At 40.0% G+C, this 16647-nt stretch overlaps 1 protein-coding gene across 4 annotated transcripts in view; it reads left to right on the top strand.

Annotated features, from left to right (window-relative positions):
* The window catches only part of ppp1r16b (protein phosphatase 1, regulatory subunit 16B), a 96875-nt gene that overhangs the window by 63950 nt on the left and 16278 nt on the right, over positions 1 to 16647 (top strand). For all 4 annotated transcript variants that reach the window (XM_038695438.1, XM_038695440.1, XM_038695441.1 and 1 more), the window contains 2 exons: positions 8757 to 8902; positions 12307 to 12410. In XM_038695438.1, coding sequence (XP_038551366.1) covers positions 8757 to 8902; positions 12307 to 12410 — 250 coding nt within the window. The remainder of the gene's footprint in view (positions 1 to 8756; positions 8903 to 12306; positions 12411 to 16647) is intronic.

Below are 16647 nucleotides of genomic sequence, written 5' to 3' on the forward strand. Positions count from 1 at the left end.
TAAGTATCTTATTGTGTTGCACAACACCCCTGCAGTTCATTGCACGTGGTCCAGACATGACAGAGTATCTATAAATATTCAGTGAGTGGTTGCAGTTAAACGTTTCGCCTACAAATCAGTTTGCTGTCATTTTTCAATGTCCTCTTTTTGCTGACGTCAACTAGTCAGTGACCTCATTATGATCTCAAAATGTTGCCATATTCCAAACTTCCTCTCATTCACTAGTCAGAGCTGGAAGTCATCCAATTTGGTCAATACTGTGAGGTCTAATATTATGAATGGTCCACATCTTAAAGATAACATTTGCACAGCAACCAGTGAGCAAATTGCAAATTATAACTGTGCACTACTGCAACTGTTGGTAAACTCGGGTGAGCTGGTGTGTCTTTAACTAGAGGAAGCTTGGTCGAGAGCAAAATGCATCACGAGAAGAAGGAAGTATGTTCTTGAAGAGTGAAAGAAACTAAGATGGGCAACCCGGTCCCTCTACCCCCACAGAAAATGCCCTTACACCACAGTTTCTGTGGTCAGCAAACATTTTAGTTATACATTATTTTTGCTTTAGTTTAACCATGTCCAGTTGATTAGTTACACTGATGACTCATTCCAGGGATATTTATTTTATCTTTACAACAGATTTGTTAAAAAAGTGGGTGGGGGAAAGACATATGCGGGGAGATCCCCGGTCTGCGATCAGCGATGGCATAGTTAAAGTTGTCACAGTTTTAATGGGAACTCCTACGAAGCATGTTCAATGTCTGATCAGTGTTATTTATGTGAATATATTTAATAAGCTTAGCTGATTATTTTAAATGTGTTAGCTTCCCACAATTAAATGAACATGTTTAAAATGCATGCTCCGCTTATGGAAAACTCTGATGCATATCAAATCAAGCGCTTGCTAAACTTACAGCCAAGGGGCCGGTTTGGCTGCGCGCGCATCCTCCTCCTGCCGCTGCAGTCCAGAGTGAACAGCAAAGTCGACGAGTGGCCGGAGCTGGACGAGCGACCAGCCACTCGCGGCCCTTGTAGTCAATGCTTGGGAGACGATCAGACGCAGCGCGTCCCAGAGGCATGCTAGAAGCAGCTCTCAGCTCAGCTCTGCAAAGAATACACAAGTCTATTTTTGACGGAAGCCCCGTCAGGCTGCACAGAGCACATCGAACTGGGCAAGAATAAAACACCCTGTGCATACTCCCAATCATAAATCAACAAAAACATAGTTAAAACAGAAAAAATAACCATTTATCTACATTGCCTACTTAATTAAGTTTGTTGATTACCAAATCAAAAAAATCTAAACATGTCAGCAAAATCAGGCAGGTAAAACGCTCTGATTCTGAAATGCTCCCTGTGGGAGATGCAGCGATGAAAGAGGCATTGCTGGTAAGCAGAGTAGAAGCTATAGGTAGAAACGCAAAAAGGACAATATAACAACAGCCAACAATGGACTCAGGAGTTTCCGGGTAAAATGTTATTTATATTTAGCTTCTAGGAGATGATGCACTTGTTACGGCTGCCGCCGGCACCCGTCTGTAATTTACCTGTGAGTATTTGTTAGGCTGAGCTAGCTGAGCTAGCCTACTTCCTGGGTTCCTGTGAACACGACATCAATTGGTGCGTCATGCTACTGCTGGCCAATCATGGAGCGCCAGTGAAAACCACCACCTGTTTAAAAGCCTGCTGGATCTGCAGTTCTGGGCAGCTATCAGTCCTGATTTGCTTGCCTCGGTGACACATGTCTCAGAGCTTGATGTACTTAGTGTTTTTGTTAGTCTTGGCTCACATTGTGTACGTGATTGGGTAAATTGTGCAAAGGTAAGGAAGTGGGCCAGGAATAAGGTTTAAGAACTGATACCCTTCTTGTACCCACAGTAGTGTGTTGTATGTTAGGTTCCACTAGGTTCAGGGGTGCTGTGCGCTTTGTGTTTTGGTTTTGGCAAACGCTTTAGTTAGAGAGCTTCTTGTGTGGATGTGAAAACAGTTGCCTGTTTATTTAATTGTTTTATTAGAAAGTGCAATAAAAATATCTTGTCCCTAAAATCAATGAATCATGGTGATAAATAATTGTGATCTCGATATAGATCAAAATAATCTTCATGATCACTTTGGCCAAAATCGTGCAGCCCTAGTTGCAATACATTAAATATTCTGTGGCTGCATCACAGTAAGGGCTGTTTTGCTGGGGGACAGCTTTTAATGTGAAGCAGCAGGAAATGTTTGGTTTGTAGTTATAACTTGACACATCTCAAATACATATATCTGAAAGTATGAGCAAGAATGTAGGAGTGAAACTTAATTCCAGAGCACAGACATCCAGATAGAAAATATACTGATCTGAAGATGCTTTTAAAAACAGCTCTTTCTCTCTAGCCGCTAGCACCACGCGTTCTATGAGCCAATCAGTTCAGGGAAAGACATTTGGTTTAAAGCAGGGGTCCTCATCTACATTTGTTCAAGGGCCAGAATTTCTCTAAGCAGACACTGTGGGGGCTGGACTTTCAAATTAAAAATGTATTTAGGCTTAATTGACATTAGTGTTTAATATTTGCACTTTCATTTTTATTAGCCTGTATCAGTGTGAACAGACTACTAAAAACATGGTAGATCCATAATGACAACTACATGCTAGATACTCTCAGAAGGCCAAGAAGGCAGTTCAGTGATGGTTAAAACCTGTGATTGTAAATGTAACTGCAGAATGCAGTGCATGTGACACCTGTGGTTACTGGTGAAAATAAACAATAAAATGTGGTTTAATACTGCAGGTCATCTGGGACAGCTAAACAAACTATTGTCAGGCTCAAGTATTTATGCAGAGATGACAGAAACGGGTACAGAGATGAATGGAGGCAGGCTTTTCATCAGCCTTGTCATTAGTTACTACAGCCTTCCAGTACCATGTCCTTACACTCAGCTCCCCAAATTCAGTAATAACCCTAGAACTGTCAATCTAGCCTTTCTTAGCACCTGTAATTTCTCTGAGTAATGTGTTTTTCAGAGATGTGATGCCCTGTTAGACAGTATGTGAAGGAGAGAGGTTGGAAAATGAAATGCAACAGTGGTTTAAGCTGTACCTAAGCTCAGAAATGATCCACCGCACTCCTGAAGCCCCAGCTGTTTGTCAAAGCCTGCATTTAATTCATTTAGCCTTTTAGGTGTAATTCTCAACAGCTGAACTTGGCATCTTGAGTTTCTTCACTCAGACCCCCTTCCCTCTTCATGATTTGCATTAGTCCCATCAGCTCTGGTAAAATAATTTAAAGCCCTTTTATCCTTTTACCTCCTGCAGTCTCAGCTGTGCTCTCCACCACCTGGTCCTGTTCTTGCTCACTTAACCCCTCAGTATTTCAGTTTCATAGCCAGCTCCGTCTCTCTGGCAATAGCCCTGTTTTCAGCCATACAGTCATAGTCAGCCTTATTACCTTGTCATTTTGCTCCTCGACCCAGACCACAGTCCCCTCAACCCACTGACGGATCCCAACAAGACTGTTGCTGTTGTTTTCCAGGCATAATCTGAGCCTTTGTCAAAGCCGCACTCCCTATCCTTGTGTGAATAGTTCTCATGAAAGGCACATTATTTTCTTGCTTGGCTCATTGTCTTGTTGCCAAGACAAGAAGGGGTCTAGTGATCTACAGGGGAAGACTAGGAGTTTAGTTTTATGGTTAGTTAGCTTGTGGGTGCAAGTATGTTTGATTTTTATTTCAGAGGAAAAAAATAAGAGATTAGCCTAGCAGTCAGCTAGCAGGTGGGCTGAAGGATGTGGGTTTATTCAGAAGGAGGTTAAGAGATTAGCCTAGGTGGTGTGTAGGTTGCAGTCTCTCTTGGGTTTTTCTTACGACATCTGCCATGCCACTGCTGCCGGCTGGAGCTTTAGATGTGAGCTAATCCGTCAGTGTATCGGATGTCTTTGACAAGCTTGTACGTCTCTCAAGAGTCTTGTTCTTGGCAGTTTTATGAGGCTGCTCATTTTTCCTGAATTATATCTTCAAGCTTGCCAATTACGATACTCGGAGAGAGAATGAAATCCGTAACTTGCTCTGTGAATTACCATCTCTGTGTAAGGAGATGGACAAGTTGCAAATTTAATGCCATCATACACCAACACACATATGATAATAAGGATATTTGTGACTCATGTTCTTCAGTCGCTTCCTTTGAATCTGTTGTCTTTGCTGCGCTTTTCACATTGTTTACGCCGGAAGTAGTTGACAGAAATAAAACCAACCTCCACAGAGTATCACTTCCCCTTTCGGCAGCTTTATTTAACAAGGTCGTATAGACACTTTATTCTTCCTGTCTCTTACTTTCCTTATCTGAGCATCACATTAAAGGCCTTTCACACCAAGTCCAACTGAATTTATATTCTTTACTTAAAAAAAAAAAGGTTGTGATTATTTTATTTTATGCACATAATCCTTTCATACCAAGACTGGTGCAGTGCTTGAGAAGAAATTCAGAACAAACTACATCTAAGCGAACCTCTTCCTGACTGGGACCAGGATCTCCATACTGTGGCCTTCAAGTCTTCTTTTCTTTTGATGCCGCAAGCCTGCTTTTAGTATCATGCAGCTTTTTTTCTCCTTCTCATAAACATATCAGAGATTTCTGCAATCTTTCACTTTAAAAATCGCCGGGACAGCATTTTAGGCAACAAAAGAGAAGAATATGTATCAGCAGAGGCTGATAACATGTCCGCTGTTTATATTGTCCAGCCTGATGATCAGACTGAATAAACATTTCATTTTACTTTGTTTTGTCTGACATGTTCATGTTGGTAGTTTCCTGTTTGGGAGTTGTTGGTATTTTACCCAATAAATCAGTAGCAAGTGATGTATCTGTACATCAGAATCAGAGAAGATTCATTCATTTAGTAAATGGACTCAGTAATGTAAGTTAGTATTTAAAGTTTGCTAACGTTAGCCACCACTAAATACTGTATGTAAATGCTTTACACGTCGATTAAGGAATATGTTATGATGCATTTAGTTGATCTTCCACACTTTTCACCATTTTTGTGGCCATTAAGAAGTGTGTAACCAGGCAACATATTGCCCAGGTTACTTTAAGATCGTTCACACAAATCCTGAAACAAAAATTATCCTTGTGTCTGACTTTTTGTTTCTTTAGGACACATGGGTCACATGAACAGTAGCTCCTGAGCCAAATTGTGTTTTACTGGTCAGTTAACTCACACAAACAATGTACTAATCAAAATAATTCTCGTGTGAACATTTTGAACTGGTAATCTTCACGTACATACTTTCACTGCGACTAAAATGTTACTTACAGGATGTGTTTGTCAGCCCACAGTGTTTCCAGTCAGTCTGTGGTTGTGTTTTCTATGCATCTGTTTCACCTCTTATCTGTATTCCTGCTATCTATCCTGTGCATCTGTCAAGTAATTTCATTTCCTCTGTTGTGTTTTTATATTAAATTATGTAAACCCCCCCCACTCACAGACTCCTGTCAGAACTGCCATATATGAGTAGACTTTGGAGTCGAAGCTACGAAACTCCAGAAAACACACGCAACTCACTTTATTCCTACACCAATGTGGTCTAACAGTCTATTCAGTCTAAACCGCTGTTTAAGCGTTGAGATTAACATTTGTGTAGGAAGGCAGACACAGAGTTGGAAGGCAGGTGTCAGAAGACAGATTTTGGTTTTGTTTTAGGCCGGCATGTATGTATGTGGTACCAGGTGACAGTCTTACTCATTAAATCACCTCACTCACATCTGCTCGCCTTGTCGCAAAATAACAGTTTCTGTGCTCAGTTCTTCAATGCAGGATCAACACTTATACTTACTACTGCACGGATATTTATTGTCAGAAAAGTAACATTTATTTTTTCCCTACTATATTTAATTGCGGTGTAATGTTCTGTTGTTGTTCATTTGTGATACATTGGTCTGTTACCGGTGCTGTACGCCCATTAACTGTGCTAAAAGCATTTAAAAGTCTAAATCTAAATGATGTCAATAGGAGGCTGAAGAAGACAGTCTGCAGTAGTTGCATTTTCCAAAGTCACTTTCGTCTGTCTTCTAATCTGCCCTCCCCTTCTTTTTCCTGGCACTTCCATCCTGTGGTTTATATTCATGTTTGTGCCTCTCTCTGTATTATTGTCTGACTTGCTCTTGCTCCTATTGTCAGATACTAGAAACCTCCAGAGATTGCAGTTCTGTTCATCCTCTATGTAAATCCATGAACAAGAAAAACAGTCTTCTTGGTGCAACTCAACTTCTCAAGGTTTATATGGTGAGCATGTGCAGTGTGGAGGAATACTAAAAGATGAGTGTAAAAGGTGAAGAATTCTTTTGGGGGGTGAAAAAGAAACTCTTTATAAGAACCTTATCACTCAAAACAACAGATGTGTAAGAGCATGTCAATTAATTTGTACCTTAACTACTAGGTTGCACCTAGTAAGATTTTTGTAACACTTTCAGCACAGCACAGGTCTAAATCTAATATTGTCAGATTAATGTAATGTTACTTGTTTCATGTCTGAAAAGAGCCGGACTTTGGTTCAGTAGAACAACTGCATGAAAAACCCATAGGATGCGGGCCACTTAAAGACTAGATAAAGTGAATTAACTCATTCATCCGTGCATGCCATTTCTTATTAATGACATTTTTGTGAATCAGTGACTTAAGTTATCTCTTAATTCTAATGGGTCACTTTTTCAAATTCACATCAAACTTTTCAGGGGCGTTGACACATTACTCTTTCTTGGTGAATCTTAACCATAACACATCTGCAGGGATGGTGATGAGGTTCATTAATGCCTGTAACTCAGTTACTTGCTGATGTACAGTCTCTTTCCAGCCCGTCCTCTCTGCTCTAGAAAGAAACTTCGCTGCCGCTCACTTTGTCAATTGCCCAAAAGATGGAGCACAGTGTAAACCGAGGCAGCAGGCACTATAATATTATTATGCCAAAAAAATTTTATTAAAAAAGGTAAGCATTTATTACCTGTTACCTAAAATGTTTGGAACTTCCTTTTAATGTCAATTGAAACCTGAAACAGACAATTGATGTTAAAATTCTGTAAAATGGCAGCGGTTGGTTTATGGGCCTTTAGTAAAAAATAACGGCCATATAATACTTTTATTAATAAGGACAAATGTTTGAAGGAAGGAAGATTTTCCTGGGCACTGCACCATCCTTTTGTCCTCAGTGTCAACTAGTAGTCAGGGATTGTCATTAGTTGAGTGACTACGGAAATAAAACAAAATCATAAAATCAGTTTGCATTCACAAAAATGTAGTTTACAGATCTCATATAATTCCTTTTGCCCGAATACATTTATATTGGCTGCAAAAATGTATTAATTAATTTCATTATATTCTAATCTGCTAATCTTCTTGATTAACCATTAAGTATACTAAATGCTGGAAGGTAGTAAAGAAATTCCCATCACAATTTTCCAGGTGAATTAATAATTAGAGACTTTAATGTTTGCACTGAAGGATTCATTTGTTGGGTGGAAATCAGGATTTTTTGTTATAAACCTTTATTTTTTGTCCTATTTCACTCTCATTGTTTAAAACGTCAATAAATGGCTTTCAGTGGGTAGAATCATAATGGGATCAACAGCAGTCATTTTGTCAGAGGAGATTTTACATTTTATTATGACAGATGTCTCATTTTTATTTCAAAACGGAGCGTAGAGAAATGAAAACACCTCGGTGGCCTCTCACAGAAGTGAAGGTTCTCGTTGGTAACAACATGCAACTGTTTCTGAGAACAAAGAAAGATTTTTCATGACATTTCTGCTTTAGAGTGAGTGATGAGAGATTACAACAGATTCAAACCCGCAACTTTAGCAGCACAAATAATAACACAGGCTCTTGCTGAAACGGTTGCTCTGAATCCTCACGCTCCGTGCAGTCTGTCTCTCGGTGTTGTTTTTCCTCCCTTGTCTTCTCGGCCATCTTTGTTCTGCCACACTCACACCAATTAGCTCTGATGGAGAAAACTGCTGTTGCTGACAGCAGCTAGACTGGAGGATGGTTTTCATGGAAAAAAATTCCTTCCTCCACACCCTATAATCACACCCAAGTCTAACAAGGAAAATACTTTCTGTCCCTCTTCGTCTTTGTTTCTCTGTCTGTGAATGGGTGTGAGTTATGGGTGCATTTCCAGTTTTGTCTCAGATCCAGGGAACAACCCACACAATGGGCGAGATGTCAGAACAACTGTGTTCAAATTGGCTTAATGTGTTCTCAGCTTTGCACTCTGCAATAAGCTATCTTGTAGAGATGCGGTTAGACTTCTCAATGGACTTCTTGTTCGTCTGTGCTCTAGGTGGCACATGAGTCTCTTTTCATTCCTTTTTTACAATGATTAAGGTGTTGAAGTGTTACAGCACAGCTGAGTACTCACTGTTACGACCAGACTGAAAATAACAAAACGTAGAGCTTCTTCTCAGTCAGCATTTCATTTTCCTCCAAACAAGAGTCAATCTGTCGCCAGCGTTCTCACATTACTTTGTGGTTGAGTTAAAAACGGCAGATACAGACACATATCTTGCAAAGCGTTAACTCTGTTGCATTTCCCTTCTCTGCCTTCTTGCCTCCTGTTCACTCAATATCACTTATTCTTTATCCATTTCTTTCTTACTCCTTTACCCCCAACTTGTCGTACTTCTTTCCTCCATCTAACTCAGTATGGGGTATTACACCAGCAAGTCTTACAGTATCAAAAATGAAATGCATTTCTTCTTTCCCCCTTCTCCCTCTCTTTCGTTACAGTGTTGTATAGATAACTATGAGGAGATGGTGAAGATCCTGCTGGACCGAGGAGCCAGCGTCAACGCTCAGGACAACGAGCTGTGGACGCCGCTGCACGCTGCTGCTACATGTGGCCACGCAGGACTGGTCAAGATACTCATAGCACAGTAAGACAGATACGCTACACCAGGAACTCCACCAGGGTTTCCTGCATTGATTTATTGTGGAGGTGTCTCGCCTGGAATAAAGAACACTTCTGTTTGAGAAAGAAAGAAAGAAAGAAAGTGGTTTGAACCATCATATAGTCACAACAATGAAAATGTATTACTGATTCAGCTAATCATTGTGTTCAATTTGCAGTAATTTATGAGAGTTGAGTTCTTGTTCAGAAGTTGAGAAAAGTAAAGAAAAACAAGTTCCTGACACATTTTACCCCATTTGCATCAAGCTGAAGTTACAGTGCCTTGCGAAAGTATTCGGCCCCCTTGAACTTTTCGACCTTTTGCCACATTGCAGGCTTCAAATATAAAGATATAAAACTGTAATTTTTTGTGAAGAACCAACAACAAGTGGGACACAATCATGAAGTGGAACGAAATTTATTGGATATTTCAAACTTTTTTAACAAATAAAAAACTTAAAAATTGGGCGTGCAAAATTATTCAGCCCCTTTACTTTCAGTGCAGCAAACTCTCTCCAGAAGTTCAGTGAGGATCTCTGAATGATCCAATGTTGACCTAAATGACTAATGATGATAAATAGAATCCACCTGTGTGAAATCAAGTCTCCGTATAAATACACCTGCTCTGTGATAGTCTCAGAGGTCCGTTTAAAGCGCAGAGAGCATCATGAAGAACAAGGAACACACCAGGCAGGTCCGAGATACTGTTGTGGAGAAGTTTAAAGCTGGATTTGGATACAAAAAGATTTCCGAAGCTTTAAACATCCCAAGGAGCACTGTGCAAGAGATAATATTGAAATGGAAGGAGTATCAGACCACTGCAAATCTACGAAGACCCGGCCGTCCCTCTAAACTTTCAGCTCATACAAGGAGAAGACCGATCAGAGATGCAGCCAAGAGGCCCATGATCACTCTGGATGAACTGCAGAGATCTACAGCTGAGGTGGGAGACTCTGTTGTCCTATGGACAGTCAGTCGTATACTGCACAAATCTGGCCTTTATGGAAGAGTGGCAAGAAAAAAGCCATTTCTTAAAGATATCCATAAAAAGTCTCATTTAAAGTTTGCCACAAGCCACCTGGGAGACACACCAAACATGTGGAAGAAGGTGCTCTGGTCAGATGAAACCAAAATCGAACTTTTTGGCAACAATGCAAAACGTTATGTTTGGCGTAAAGGCAACACAGCTCATCACCCTGAACACACCATCCCCACTGTCAAACATGGTGGTGGCAGCATCATGGTTTGGGCCTGCTTTTCTTCAGCAGGGACAGGGAACATGGTTAAAATTGATGGGAAGATGGTTGGAGCCAAATACAGGACCATTCTGGAAGAAAACCTGATGGAGTCTGCAAAAGACCCGAGACTGGGACGGAGATTTGTCTTCCAACAAGACAATGATCCAAAACATAAAGCAAAATCTACACTGGAATGGTTCACAAATAAACATATCCAGGTGTTAGAATGGCCAAGTCAAAGTCCAGACCTGAATCCAATCGAGAATCTGTGGAAAGAACTGAAAACTGCTGTTCACAAACGCTCTCCATCCAACCTCACTGAGCTCGAGCTGTTTTGCAAGGAGGAATGGGCAAAAATTTCAGTCTCTCGATGTGCAAAACTGATAGAGACGTACCCCAAGCGACTTACAGCTGTAATCACAGCAAAAGGTGGCGCTACAAAGTATTAACGTAAGGGGGCTGAATAATTTTGTACGCCCAATTTTTAAGTTTTTTATTTGTTAAAAAAGTTTGAAATATCCAATAAATTTCGTTCCACTTCATGATTGTGTCCCACTTGTTGTTGGTTCTTCACAAAAAATTTTGTACAGTTTTATATCTTTATGTTTGAAGCCTGCAATGTGGCAAAAGGTCGAAAAGTTCAAGGGGGCCGAATACTTTCGCAAGGCACTGTAGTTTAAAGTTCGTATTAACCAGGTGGAGGGGTGGGCAGCGCTCACCACCCTGTAAACCCTGTATACACACACACACACACACACACACACACACACACACACACACACACACACACACACGCACACACCACAGTCTGATGGCAATTAGTAGAAACCTATGAATTATTTTTTAATTGAGTTCTGGGCTAGAGAGATGAGGCGTTTCTGATCCAAAAACAACAGAAGCTGCAACCTCGAGTAGCCAAAACCGATGGAAATGCACCTGGCAGTAGAGGAAATTCCCACACTAATAGCAGTAGCAAGACAATAATTTACAAAAAACAATATTTGAAAATGGGAAATGACATTGTTCTCCGCCTTTTCCAGTTGTTGGAAAGAAGCAGACGGCAGATCAGGGCAGGCAGATATGGTTGAAATCAGTGTCACAATATTATTTATCCATATTTTTCTGACATCAGTGGATCTAATGATATGGCAGTGTATGAATGTTACACAAAATATTACAATTGACGTACAGTACAGTTAATTGGATGTTGTTTGTGTGTTACATTAGACAAACTACAGTTTTAATTAGAATTTGCTTGGAGTCAATTTACTAGGATAATGATTTACAAATGACACCGATTGAATTATTAGCCATCTTTGTTAAATGTAAATCATAATTAAATAATACTGACCCAGAGGCAAAAACATTCTCATATGAACATATCTGAACATAAGGAATAAGGACTGTAGAGTTACATGGGTATACACTTTGTGAACATGTTTAATTAGGATTTAATTAGATCCTCTGAGGTAACAGCATGCACACACAGAAAGAGGCATGTACAGATGCAGACTAATGAAGACTGTATGTGCACGCACTTTGAATCAAAGCCTGTATGCAGTAACTAGAAATGCACACGTAACATAGGCACACAAGATATACAGACACACTGCTGCCACCTGTTGACATGCAGGACTTGTCAAGCCACTCATCATATTGCTTGGACTCATTATCCACAGTGAAATTACTGATCAAAACCCCCTGAATAATGCAGGCCAACTTGTTCTGGACTGAAAGAGTAAATTAGCATCATCAATTAGCGCTGCAACAGAGATTTATTTTATCATTCCTGTCCAAGACTTTGAGTTAAAAATCAACCCCCCCCCGCAGCCCCTCAGCGTTTTGTGGGTCTTGCAACTGACCAGAATATGAAATACAGGCCTTGTAATGATTAAAACATTGCGGATGTAAACACACCTTTTACAAAATATAAAATTATATTATTTTGATTATTATATATAGCCGTTTTGCTTTTAACCAAAAAAGACTAATCAATTGTCTTTTTATTTTAACCTTTTTGTGTACATTTGAATCACAGATGATTCCCCTACATAGTCTTCATGTTAATCATGGATATACATTTGTAAACATTTATTACCCAATAAAAATTGTAAAGGTTTTAATCATTTATCTGCACGTCTATCTCCCACAGCGGTGCAGATTTGCTGGCGGTCAACTCTGATGGGAACATGCCCTATGACCTGTGTGAAGACGACCCAACACTGGACATCATTGAGACGGCTATGGCCAACAGAGGTAGAGTATAAATGTTTGAGACATGGCACGACCTCAGACATCAGCATCTGTGAACAGAATCTTTAGGCTGAAGCTCTCAGTTGATATGCACAGTTTTTGTGCTTCCTTGAACAAGTTTGGGAACTTATCAGTCTCACAATGTCTGCAGACAGATTCATCTACTTTCTAACCTATGGCAATTCATTTTATCATTACAGGCTTGTTAACTATCATCTTGTGCAACATGTGATTTATGTGAATCCAATCACCACACACTCCACCCGCCTTAGTAACTCTTCTACGCCTGTCAAGCAAGCTGTTTCTGTTCTTGTTCTTGCTCTGCACATAATGCAGGTTACAATGATAACTGTGTCAAGTTTAGCAGTCAAAACTCTTAGGGATTTTTAAAAAATAGCTCCTGGTTTTCAGACAAGAGGTAAACAAATGCAGGTTTCTTATTTCTAGCATTGATTTTTGCCAACTGTCACTGCCAGATTGCATCTGCTGTTGCTAGCTAGCTAATTGATCCAATGTTAGCTCTGTGAGTTGTTTAAAAAAGGCCGTCTCCTGCTGACTTTTTATGCTTCAAGCTTAGAGGTGTTAGTAGACAAGAATCATGGAAAAATCATCATAAATATGCTCTTCATGGCTTCCTATGTAATATTGTGCTAAAAGACTGAGGCTAAAGCAGCATGTCCCAGGCTAAACGTTAAACGTTAGCATAAACTCTGATAGCATCGAGGACCAGCTTCCACACAGTGAGAAAATACTACATAATGGATTTGCTAGTGATGAACTGGGCTATTTATTTAACATAACCTGTAACCCTACAAACTAATATTTTTGGAGAACAACTTTGAAAGTAACGCTCTGTTACTACTGCAGGCAGTAAGCTAATTAGCTGGTCTTGCTACAGTTGCAACTTACATTAGAGCAGATGAACACACTGTTTAATCCAGTCTTTACACTTTGAAGGTTTGGAAGATATTTTTTCAGACTTTTCTAAACCAGTCTTACTATAGCTCCATACACACAGTTTTGGCATGTGGAGACAGACGGGAAGGGTATTAGCTAATGTTCAATATTGCACAATTCTCTCTGTCTTTGAACCCCAAACCCTTTCCTTACTTTCAACATACAGTATACAGTTTCCTTAACATTTGCAGCAAGATAAGAGTGGTTTGTATCCTACAGTCTTAAAGGTATGTCAACCACAGGAAGAGATTGTTGAGGAAGATGGCAGCGGGGTTGTGACCTCAGAAAGCACATGGTGTCCTGCACATTTTCAGGATTGACACTTCGGGGTGCTTTGAAATATAGTAGATACATAGGTCGCTCACTCCTGACGGGAGGCAGATTGGGATACTGTATATATATGCTGTGTCACTGTAAACTAAACGTACTTGGTCTGTGTGACACGACTGAGAAAGAGTTCAAAGAGATCAGCGCTGACATGCATGTGAATGCCCATAAATTCTCACGCTGTGTTTTAAATGTGTGATGTGCATTTGTGTCTGTGTTTGTGCGATACAAGGAAAAACTGACACAAAGAGAGTCGAGGTGACAGACAGCTTTATGGACACTGGAGTTAAATCACAATCAACCTTCTTAACATAAGCTCTTGCCAATGTTTTGCTTTTGTTTTCTGGTAAACAGTTACATCCACAGACAGACGTTTGAGCACACAGTTGGCAATAAAGCTGTAAAATCATCTGTGGCTGCAGGGGCTTTGGGTTTAGAGACATATTGCAGTATGAATGTATAGACTGGCTGCCGAAATGTGGTTGTTTTAAAGGAATAGTTTAACATTTTGGTGAAAAATGCTTATTCGCTTTCTGGTGGAGTTTGATCAGAAGATTGAGACCTCTCTCAAAAACTACAATTAGGTGTTTCTTGTTTTACAGGGAGTTATGTGGACCATTTCACAGCAGGGTGCAGTTGCCAGGCAACCAGCGGAGACTCAAGAAAGTTACTTTACATAACTTCCTGTAAAATGGCAAATTGTCATTTTTACAGTTTGATTAACCTGTACCCGTAGCAGCGTGGATATTCAGGTCATTGTAACTTTGTTTTGTCTATATCCATAAAATTATCTTCTATTGTACTTTTTTTTGTTCTTTCCTGTGTAAAAACTTTCAGAGTTCGACCTCTAACTGCAGCCCATGAACTCAGTTCTTTTGTTGAGCCGTGACGTTTAGCCCGCGAAGGTCTGAGGCTTTTGTTAAAGGCCTCTAAAAAGAACTATTAAAACAACAATATTACCTTCCTTATATATAGACATAAGAAGCGGGCTACATAACATACTGTTGAGAAAGGATCTGTTCCAAGGCTGTATTAGCCTGTAGTAGCGTTGTTACAAATGTTAGTGGGATTTTGAATGAGGTTTTCCTACTACTGGAGCACAAGACTTTATAGGGATCTATTTTCGGGGGAACTTGCAGCTAACCAGACTAGCATCCTATTCGTCTGTGCACATCGGTATATTTACATGTAAGGCTGTGGGTTGCTGTCCGTTTAGCATGTGAACATGGTAGAGAATTAGCAGCAAACAAGGACCCTTCAGCGTAATGTTAAATCCCAAATGCTTCAGTGGAACTGCTCACTAGTAAACAGGAGAAAACTGTGTGGAAGGAAGGTGATGCTGGAGCATCATGAGTGCTCAGTCATATTTCCTTAAATAAGTAAAGGTCACAAAAAGTCCTGTTATGATAAGTTCTTTATTGTAAACAAGTGCAGAGTTAATGATTTTGATAGTTTTAACAGTGCAAATAGGGCACAGGACATCACATTGTGTGGTTTTAATCCTGGATTTGAGACAATATTCGAAACAGACAGACAGAGAGAGAGAGAGAGAGAGGGTGGGGGCTTGAAAAGGGAAAACTGAGACCGCAAAAAATGAGGTTCTCAGCTTACAATAGGATCTCTCAAGCCGCAGAATGCAGATAGTGGTACAGTAGGTGAGAAGAATGATTATTAAGCCGATCAAAAGAAGCGCTGCGCTGCTAATTGTTTCCGTAATGTTCTCGGCACTGTACTGCTGGAGAAGACTTCACTCTCCAGAGACGCCACAGGGATGGGCACACCAGCACACACACACACTCTCTCTCTCTCTCTGTCTCTGTCTCTCCCTCTTACACTCACACAAAGAAACACACGGCACTTCATATGCAGCATCGACTGATCTGACGCTTCCTTGATCCTCCCTTGTAGAGCCCAGTCCATCTGTGATGAGCTGCAGTGATAAGGGGAAAATGTCTACCAGGAACTGAACCGGTGATAGAGTGGGGAATGCAGAGTAGTCAAAGCCACTGGCTACACAGCTGTCATTTTGTATCCCCAATGATTGAGGGATAAAGAATTCCAGTTCAAGAAAGATGAACATGGCCGTGGAATTTGTGATGTAATTTATTTTATAAAAATACCAAACATTTGTTGGTTCTAGCTCTTCAAATGTAATGGTTTGCTGCTTTTCTCTGTTCTATATGATTGTAAATTAAATATCTTTTTTGGTCTGACAAAACAAGACTTTTGCGTCATATTGAGCTCGGGGTAGTAATAGATAAAATAATCACTAGATTAATCAGTAATCAAAATAATCCTTAGTTGAGGCCCTAATTCGATTTGGATTTCTCTTTATCATCTTGGTCGTTCCTGGAGCTACAACCTTTGGTGAAAAGGGAAGGAAGCGTGAGCAAAACTAATATGGAATGAGTGTGTGCTAAATAGCAATGCTCACTCTAATAATAATAAAAATAATAATAATAATCTTTATTTGTGGAGCACTTTTCAAAAACAAGTTACAAAGTACTTTTACAAGTATAAAGACAATAATACAAAAACAATACAAGATAAAAGCATGAAAACATTGAAAAGACTAAAATACACATTTAAGATAAATATAAAATTAGTAAAATAGAATAAAATAAAAGGGATAAAATAAAGTCAAATAAGATCGGAAAGGCTCTCCTATAAAAGTATGTTTTAAGAAGGGACTTAAAAGAGTTGACTGACTCAGCTGACCTGATTTCCTCGGGCAGGCTGTTCCAGAGCCTCGGGGCCCTGACAGCAAACGCTCTGTCCCCTTTAGTTTTCAGTCGAGACTCTGGAACAGACAACAGACCTCTGCCCGAGGATCTCAAGGTACGTGCTGGTGTGTATGGGACTAAAAGTTCAGAAATATAACAAGGCGAGAGGCCATGAAGAGCTTTAAAAGTGATCAATAGAATTTTAAAGTCAATTCTAAAACATACTGGGAGCC

This window comes from Micropterus salmoides, unplaced genomic scaffold, assembly GCF_014851395.1.
Source record: "Micropterus salmoides isolate LMB-PRFRI ecotype aquatic unplaced genomic scaffold, ASM1485139v1 Ms_hic_scaffold_4, whole genome shotgun sequence".
Lineage (NCBI taxonomy): Eukaryota > Metazoa > Chordata > Actinopteri > Centrarchiformes > Centrarchidae > Micropterus > Micropterus salmoides.